The sequence below is a fragment of the Nicotiana sylvestris genome, chromosome 2 (assembly GCF_000393655.2).
Source record: "Nicotiana sylvestris chromosome 2, ASM39365v2, whole genome shotgun sequence".
Lineage (NCBI taxonomy): Eukaryota > Viridiplantae > Streptophyta > Magnoliopsida > Solanales > Solanaceae > Nicotiana > Nicotiana sylvestris.
The window spans coordinates 178,086,842-178,096,642 of NC_091058.1; the positions used below are offsets into that span (position 1 = coordinate 178,086,842).

Sequence of the window (9,801 nt, forward strand, 5' to 3'; positions counted from 1 at the left end):
GCCTAGATGGCAAGGACAGTATTAAAGTATTCGTAAGAGATGTAGGTTATGAGACTGATAAGAGCATCAGCCAACATTTGAGGACGAATGTTCCAAACGGGGAATAATGTTACACCCCATGTTTTTGTACGTAAAGTATATCGTAAGTCAATTGATGTAAGCTCGAAAATAAGATCCTATTTGAAAGTATATAAAGTAAGTTAATAATGTTACCTTGGAGGCTTCAAATATTTAAGATCATGATCAGCAAGTACCAGAGGGTTGGAAGGTTTAGAAGCTAAACGAATCATAGAAAATAAGTTTCATCAAAAGTTGGAAATGTTATAATCCATACTTTGAGATGCGACTAGGGTGATTAACATGATAAGAAGGTGATGTTATGAGGTATTTTAGTCATATGATAGTCGTGTGTTAAGTTTTGAAGTTAAGAGAGTTATGAAACAAAAGTTGACGAAAGTCGTCACAAGTTACATTCATAAATTATACTAAATTTTAGGTCTAATATCAATAAGTTTTTCTCCTAATATACTTGGAGTTACAGGGACACCCACCCACAAAATTGAAGGCCTATGAGTCTAGTTTCCAGTACATTAAAGCGTTTTTCAATACGACATCGGAGTAGAGAGATATTTATATTTTAGCGAGACTATGCAGACTGGTATGTGATAAGTAGGTGCATCACCTACTTGCTTAAATGAAGGGACAAAATAAATCTCCAAAAAGGGGTGGATTGAGGGCAGCCAAGGGGCCCTTTATACGGGATTATTCTCTCATATTTTAGACATAATATCCTGAGGAAAACCTAGGGTAAAAAACCCTGCTACACCTCCCCCAAAAATCCCACATAAACCCTAGGTGATTCGGGTGATACGAAGTGATTCTAGTACCGAAAAAACCCAGACAGCTTGCTAGTTTCCCTTTCTCCTTCTTGTAGCTGCATTGGGGGACTGATTTTGGATGACGAGAGACTAAGTTTCATGGGATCTACTCAGTCCAAGGTAAGTTTATACTTCTCTTTCCCTTACTTAAGCTTCTACGAGTTGTAACTCGATCGGAAAGACTAGAACTTTCGAGTTTCGAAAGAGTAATATGATGTTTGTTGTTGCATCACTATTGGATGGTTGTGAACTTATTTTTAAGTTGAGTTCATGTCTGGTTTATATGAGAAGAGGTTTAATTATGTACTATTGGTTGCGTTTCTTGATTTGAATGAAAGGACAAGTCGGAAACGTATTTTAGTAATCTGAAAAATTAATTTTAAGTTGTTGAACTTGTGGGACTATTATAGGGTCATTTTAAAGTTGTATTGTGACTAAAAATTCGTAGGAATGATTGAATATGTGGCGGTTAATGTGGTTGATAAATTCTGGAAGGGAGAAGAGGTATTAAACTATAATGGTTTAGTCACAAATCGAGCTTGCCACTCGTTGTACTATTGTTTGAAGTTAGAATTGTTCTTACGTTGTTGAGGGGCAGAATAGATAGGATTAGTTGTTGATGTTGTTGTTTGTTTCGGTTTTGAATTCGAGAAAATGAGGAAATATAGGGGGAGTGTTTCCCAATTCTCCGTAAAAGAGCTACTAGCTTAGAAATGTGTTTTAAGTTCTACTATGGTATTAACTATAGTTCTAATACCTTGATGTAGGTTGAAGTACTACGAGCAATGTATATTGAGTCGTTACCTACAAAGGCATGTTAAGGCTAATCCTTCCTTCTTTTGGCATGATCCAGGTAACAAAACGTAAATGTAAAGTTATTTCATAAATGGTTCTACCCTTAGTAGTTAAGAATGTCTACGTTATTCATTCCTGTGAAATATAATTCAAAGCATGTCCAAGTATGTTCCTAAGTCCCTATTGAGGCATACGATAAAAGATGTCCTAATGATCGTAAAAGCCTCTTCATGCATTTACAGCTGAGATACAACCGATTGAGCAGTTACGCATTTACCACCGAGTTACTATCGATCGAGTAGTCATGCATTTACTACCGAGCTACGGCCGGTTGGGTAGCTATGCACCATGGAGCTACGACGGCCAGGCTGTTACCATAGATTAGTTAGAAAGTCATGTTATGATGTGGGTAATAGTCCCAAAGAGAGGCATTAAATATTAGTATGAATATCATGGCTCGTTGTGGCACTTTAGAGGTTCACGTTGATTCTTATATCTCTCTCATTGATGTTGGCTTATTATTATGTTTCAGTTCCCCTTACATATTCGGTACACTATTCGTACTAACGTTTACTTTCATGCCTGCGGGTGTAGGTAATCAATTTGATGAACCCTCAAAATAGACGAGGTTAGCATCAGCGAAGGATCGGTAAGGCTCCACTTCATTTGGAGTGCAGCCGAGTCTATAAGTTATCGTGTCAGAGTTTTGCTACAGACGTATGGATAGGCTGGGCCGTGTCCCGGCCATCTTTCGATGTCAAATACTCTTTGAGGCTTTGTATACACAAGTTCATTATGTACAGTATGTCAGAGGCATTGACGTCCTATGTATATTCATATTTTGAGTACGATTGTTCGTTGTACAGTATTTGCCCATTTATAATTATACATTACGAGTTCTGGTCATGTTGGCCCATGATAGTTACAGAAAGAATGAGTTCAGCCAAGTCAACCTATGTAAGTTCTAGTTTTCGTGGAACGTTCATGATTTGTTCTAACTTCCACTGCCGACGGCCCGCCACTATCCCAGGAGACATTCTCAAAAAAAGTCTAATCCGAACTCGTCAACTGCCATGACTCTGGCACCTCTATTACGGACTTTAGCCCATCGTGAATAAGAATTCCTTTCCATTATCTAAAAACATGAATTAAATCTATATAGCCTTTTGAATATGTCTCCAAGGATACTGGAGGCACCATCACACAATTTGCCGCAATTCCGTTTTGTTAGAAAATTAGTGGTATCTCAAAAGGTTATAATGTCCATTATGGTTTGGAAAATCTTTATCTTTGAAATATTATTTACATCTACTTATTATTTAGTAAATTATTTTACATTTAATAGAGTCAAACTAGCCGTTATCTAGCCATTAACTAGCCGTTGGAGCAACACCTAAATAAACATGGTCTTTGGAGAGCTAAAAATACACTTTCTAATACAACTTTCTGAATGATCTTCTTTATTCCTTCTATATGCTGGGTTTCGTTCTTGAATTTTCTACTAGTTTTGTTCCTAGTTTAATAATTGGAAGAGCTTGTTGAATCCTGAAGGATACGTCTAATTTTATTTATCACTGTGTGAGCGAAATATCCTTAAGTTCAGTGTCTTTGACACGCCTCAAGCTAAAAAAAAATTTCTCCATAATCATCCAATATTTTTCCAACAACCTTAAGGATATTATGGCATTGTATTTATGGAGAATATCGATTCTAATGGCCGTTACATGCTAATCAAACTGGCCAACGCGAAAGAAACATAAGCATTCTCCATTAATTCTAGAATCCCGACAGTACTAGACGATGTGAATAAATAATATTATTGTATGAGTATTGTATGTCGTTTTTCCTGGTTCTACTTTGGAATACGCTTTTCGCAAGTTGCTGCTTCAATTTTATACATTGTTGCATCGTGGAGGACAAAATGCACAACAAAATTAAGGTATGCTTTTTTCTAGTATTTGAATGTGCCCAAGCTTACGTAAGTGTAGATTTTGTATAGTTATATAATTCAATCAGGGTACAAAATTATATTTACTTAAGAAATTCTTTTTTCTCCAAAAGCTCTCAAAAACTTTTGATTCTTATTGTTAATTAAGAATTACATTGAAAAGTGGTAATCATCTAATAGAAAAAAGTGGGTTAATGAACGAATCTCTTCCGTAGAAAAAATTGACGAAACTTACTATGCCAAGTTTGACAAATTTTTAATTGAAGTACTTTCGTTTTCTTTGAAATCACATGAACAATTTTTATTCAAACCTTTATCAAGACAACGTGCTTCGAAAAAAAAAATCCTAGATAAATTTTCTCTCTCTTGAACGGGTTAATTATATTTATGTAATTGGAGATTTAGGTGAAGGAGAATTGGAAAAGCACATAAGATTAAATGGTTTGATTCTTCTTGTGATGATGTACTAGATTTAAATATTTATCTTACTTTTATTACTTAAGATATTGGGACTTTTTAATTAATTAATAAATTATATGTGTATTGATCCATATGATAATTTTCGAGGTGAAGCTATATTATCTGCTTGTTATTTATAAAATAAAACTCTTTATGAGTTGTGAAAAGATTATCTCCTTAATCTGAAATTTTCGAAAATGTGGGGGGTCGTGATGTCCAGAGTTATATAGCATGATCCTAAGAAAGAAAAAAGTGATAAAAATTGTTTATTAATGTTATAATAAAGCCTTACAAAATTGAGATTTTTTGTGGAAAAAAAATTTGTATTGGAAAATCAAAAATGTGTTATATTTCTATCTCTGAAAAGTTATGTTGTTTTGGGTCTATTAGTCATTTGGTAAAGAAATGGTTGAATTAAGACCCGTTTTCTACTTATTTGAGATATTTTTGTAGAATTTAAAGTTCCTTCCATTTTTAGAAAATTTTACTTTGGTACTTGACTATGGAAGATATAAGAAGAAAATAAGTTGTTATGTGTTGAAAAATATTTCAAAAAGCACTTGTATAGAAGTAAAGTTTCATTTTATCTGAGATGATTTTGTGCCTTATGTAAGAAATACTATGAGTTAGTATTCTATATGTGAATTTTTCAATGTATTAGAAGAATACAGTGAAGATATTGAATCTTCGATTCAGATGGAAAAAAAAACTAGCTAATTGTTGTGTGATCACCTTTTGGTGGCTGTTGTGGTATTAAAATTGCTTAGAGGTAAGGTTGATTAAGTAACCTCTTGGTAAGTTAAACCGACAATAATTATGTCGATGAATTGTGATTGCCAAGACGCAATAGCCATTGTAAGAAAATAAATCTTTCAATGGGACGAGTAGATACATTGTCTAGAGACATAATGTGATATAGCAATTGCTTAGAGATGATAATTTTTTATACATATTATGTGTAGTCAAAAGAGGATTTGGCCGATCTTTTGACTTATAAGTGAAACATCGAGGGGTTGAGACTTTTGCCAATTTGAGATGTATCAACAATGATGGTAACTCAACCTATGTGATTGGAGATCCCATGAAGTAGGTTCATATTGATAATAACAAGTCATTAGTTGATCAAATATGCACTATTAAATTATGTCTCTTCCTATGGTGTGTTTGTATATAGTGCAGGACTTCAAGGAATGTGAGGTTGAGTTATTAAACTCTTAATCCAATAATCCATAGTCTATTGTAGGTAGTGTATTGTGTTGCATAATATACTTGATGGATGGACCTATATGAGTGTGGAGTGGGGTCGCTCCTATGACAAAAATTTCTAGAACACTCATGAAAACCAGGCACGCGCATAACAGCAGAAATTGTGGGGGTGTAATATGATGAATAAGATCCCTAGATTACAACACGAGTTTTTGGTTCATAGAAGTTATTAACTTCACCAATTACTCTGTAAGTTAAATCTTATTTTATCTATATTTGGTTCATAGTTTATAAGACACCAGATGAATTTCATTATACCTGAAACACAGCAAATTATACTCTCTCTCTCTTTATTTATTACCTTTTGAGATATGTGGGGGATTGTTAGAAAATTAATGGTATCTCAAAAGGTTATGTCCATCATGGTTTGGAAAATCTTTCTCTTTGAAATATTATTTACATCTACTTATTATTTAGTAAATTATTTTACATTTAATAGAGTCAAACTAGCCGTTATCTAGCCATTAACTAGCCGTTGGAGCAACACCTATATAAACATGGTCTTTGGAGAGCTAAAGATACACTTTCTAATACAACTTTCTGAATCATCTTCTTTATTCCTTCTATATGCTAGGTTTCTTTCTTGAGTTTCTTGCTAGTTCTGTTCCCAGTTTAATAACTGGAAGAGCTTGTTGAATCCTGAGGGATACGCCTAATTTTATTTATCAATGTGTGGGCGAAATATCCTTAAGGACAGTGTCTTTGACACGCCTCAAGCTAAATCTTTTATTGTCCATAATCATCCAATATTTTTCCAACACCTTTAACATTTGAAACCCCAGTTGACCCCCGCATAGAAGAAGCTGTAGAATAGTGCCATGTTATATGGAGTGAGCAAATCGGAAAAGATACACCAACATAACAAATGTCGATGCATTTAGAACCAACACCATGTGCAAAGTAATTGTTGCGCTAAGAAATAATTCATATGAATTAATTAAAAAGAAAAGCTTACAAAATTAAGTAAACATTGGGTATATTAGAAACGATAATTTAGTTAGATCATAAACTTTTATATTAATGATAATTAGGTTAGTAGAATAATTCAACTTGTGCACACCTTGACGATTCCGTACCTGCTATCTCCTACCAACACAAGTACCGAGTAATTTTGCCACAAAGCTTAGGTACATAGAGAAAAAATTACCTAGTGTGTTTAGTCTATATGCTGGAATTTAAGCACCGTTCATCCATGATTTTTCACCCACTTCATTGAGGTTACGCCACACTCTTAGGTGCAGCCGTCAGACCTTTTACTAAACCCAGAATCTCATAACGCATCATAGAAACAGCACTTGGACTGACCTGTTCAAAATGGGAGAACCACAGAGTATCTGCATCTAGGGTTCCACTGCTAGCATACCATTGACAGATGACTCGTGCAATCGCTAAGGCATATACGCCACAATCATAACCATTCACTTGCTTTGGCGTGCCTGGACATTCTTTGTAAGTAGCGCTGGACGCTGTATAAGGAAGAGTAACCTTGTATACTTGTTTGGCGTGATACTCATTCATGAACCCGTAGCTGCTGTCATGATGTACAAATACATTGGAGTTTCTCTCAAAAGCCAGTAAGCTCCAATGACTCCCACCTTCAGCCATGCACACATCAGAATTATCGTTGATAGGTAAGAGAATCAACTTCCTTCTAGGAAGATGAAGTGGTTCCATGAAATCCTTCAGGCTTGCAGGATCAGGACACTCTTTAATCCAGAAAGCAATAGAAGGTGGTACCAGCAATATGTCGTCAGATGGAAAGCTTGAGCTGAGATAGCTAAAATAGAACTCAATGATGCGGTCATTGAGATAATTAGGACCATTGAGAATGTCCAAATCTGATCGCCTGAGAACAACATCGTTGTAGCCGAGAATCTTCTCATCTGCTTTGGTTTTAGCCATGGTGCCAATGCCAACTCTATACATAGTACTCAAGAATTACATACAATAAGAAGAGATTGGAAGGGGGGGAAAAAAGAGTGAAATAAATTATCATTCTGATCAATCAGATTAGAATTTTCTTAGTACAACATCAATAGAACTGCTTATGATTTAAAAAATAAAAAATCATCACACCACCAATATTTTGACTGAAATACCAAGTAAAAGGAAACATAGAATGTCCATAAACATTTAGGAGAAGAGATTCTAAATCTCCAACCAAATCAAACTTCAACCATACAAAACCTCCTCCAAATCCTTTGTCTCGTTATTGTCTTTTTTATTGTCATTAAACAGCTATTTGTTAAATTCCGCACTACCCCAACTTTCAAACCTTATATGTAACCCTTCAAAAGCTATTTAGTTTCTTTCTTCCAAATGATGGATCCGAGCCGGACCATTCTGATTTCTATTGATACCCTAAGTAGCGTCTATGTCCCAACCTAGTTGTTCATATGGATGATATTATTATGACTAAACATTCCCAGGAAGTGATTGAGGTACTAATGCCGCACCACTTTACTAACTTTCATACCACAAAAACTTTGGACAACTTAAGAACTTGTTTGGTATAGTAATTGCTTAGTTTGGCAATTGGATATCTTGAACGAAACCGATATGTCTGTCTACCAATTGACTCACCCCATACCTTTAAATTCAGCTTACTAGCTGAGACATTAACAAATCTAGGCGGCTACAAGAGATTAATCGTTCAAGTTGTATTGTCTTACCATCACATGTTCTGATGTTTCTTTTACTATCTGCAGAATCTGGGATGCAGTAGTACTCATCCTTCAATCTATCAGGAGTAACCTTGTGCAGAGACATCTATAAGAAAAAATCAAGAAATATTGAAGTTTCTTAATTGTACACGACCTAATAATCTTATATGAAGATCCCTTCTACCATATCACTAACCACCAATCCATAAGTAGTTAGCTCTCTTATTTCTTCATTTTTCACATCCACAAAGCTAATAGATATAATAAACGTTATTTTACAATAAGATTTTTAGTCCATTTCATTTGGTGTTTGGTTAATGCATTACACAATTTATCCAAATCAACAACATGATTCAACACACACCAATGCAGACCCAACATTACAACAACATCATACCCAGTATTATCCCATACCGTGAGGTCTGGGGAGGGTAATGTGTACGCAGACCTTACCCCTACCTTGTGATGATAGAAAGGCTGGTTCCAATAGACCCTCGGCTCAGGAATGCAGACCCAACATTGATAGCTCTAAAAAGAAAGCGTAATTGCTCAAGTCATGTCGTTTTCTCAATTCACAGTTTCTCTTTCAAAAAATCATCAAATGGAAAACCTTATTTCTTTTTTAAAGATGAAATCGTACAACCAAAGCTTTGCAATTAAGGGAAGAAGAAAAATGATTTTTTGTTCTCATAAGTCAGCAACAACCTTGCTTTATATTGGGTACAACTGAACCCAATATTGCGACTTGAAAATTTTAAGCAAATATTTATATTATAAACCCATAATTTCAAAAATCCAATAAATTCAGTGATAAGAACTTTAAATCTTCATGTTTAAATCATGAGTCCGCCTCCATAAGGATTATTGCAAATGAATCTAATCACACACCAACAATGATAATAGGAAATAACACCAATTAACTAGTAGAATCAAATATCAAAATTCACACAAAAAAATGAAGAAATTACAATTTGAAAAAATAATTAAAGGTTCCACCATAAATAAACCAAAACACCCACTGAGTTAAATTTTGAGCCATGAGATTACCTCGAATGGAGCTTGGCCGAATCCTTCAACTCTTCTTGAATGTCACAATTATAAATCTTTAATTAATTAATGGGTATAAAATGGAGTAGTACTGGTGAGGTGAAGGAAGAATAAAGAAAAAAAAAGGCAGAGGATTAGTATTTTTGTTTTTGTTTTTTCTTTTGGAGCCCCTTATTTGAGATTTTGGCCAAACTTATCCCCTTATCTTTAGGGTAGGTTTAATTTTGTCCTTCCAATATAATGTTAAGCACATTTTGTCCTCTAATTTACAAAACTTGAGCACATTGGATCCACCTAACATGAAACACCCACAACACTGTTACGACTAATGTTAAACTCACTGAAATGCACATGAACACTGTTTAGCATCGCTCTTATAACCTTCCCTCTGTAATATTCAAATGATCTCCCCTTTTTATCCTTCTTATATTCGAATGATCTTAGTATTTAATTAACCAAAACAAAGTTAGGTGGAGAAATCCATTAGTACCCCTACTCACGCACAACTCCTTTGGAAAGAAGGTATGGCTAGATGCACCACACGCATAATTATCAACACATGCAACTCTTTTGATTAGTTTATATAGGGAAGTATGAATGGTGTTTGTTTAGTTGGTTATCTTGAGAAATTTATATCACAATATTTTTTATTGTTTTATTGTGTATAATTAAAATTATACTTTTTAAAATAGTTTCATTCATCTCGATTTCTCTTTGTATTGATCCGATTAATTTTCATAACTTT

General features: G+C 34.5%; 1 protein-coding gene across 3 annotated transcripts; it reads right to left on the reverse strand.

Annotated features, from left to right (window-relative positions):
* Nucleotides 1-6,309: 6,309 nt before the first annotated feature.
* On the reverse strand, nucleotides 6,310-9,202 carry LOC104241839 (NEDD8-specific protease 1). 3 transcript variants are annotated; one of them, XM_009796795.2, is made up of 3 exons: nucleotides 9,057-9,187; nucleotides 8,019-8,115; nucleotides 6,310-7,264 (listed from the first exon to the last, which is right to left on the reverse strand). In XM_009796795.2, the coding sequence occupies exon 3, from the start codon at nucleotides 7,246-7,248 to the stop codon at nucleotides 6,565-6,567; it is 684 nt and encodes a 227-aa protein (XP_009795097.1). In that variant the 5' UTR covers nucleotides 7,249-7,264; nucleotides 8,019-8,115; nucleotides 9,057-9,187; the 3' UTR covers nucleotides 6,310-6,564. The 3 variants fall into 3 exon arrangements, with proteins under 3 accessions (XP_009795097.1, XP_009795096.1, XP_070024454.1); XM_009796794.2 differs by lacking the exon at nucleotides 8,019-8,115 and having other exon boundaries at nucleotides 9,057-9,202; XM_070168353.1 differs by lacking the exons at nucleotides 8,019-8,115; nucleotides 9,057-9,187 and adding an exon at nucleotides 8,469-8,796.
* Nucleotides 9,203-9,801: the final 599 nt, after the last annotated feature.

Bases quoted from the DNA above. Each gene is read 5' to 3' on its own strand.
- LOC104241839 (XM_009796794.2), bottom strand. From the start codon at position 7,248: ATGGCTAAAACCAAAGCAGATGAGAAGATTCTCGGCTACAACGATGTT.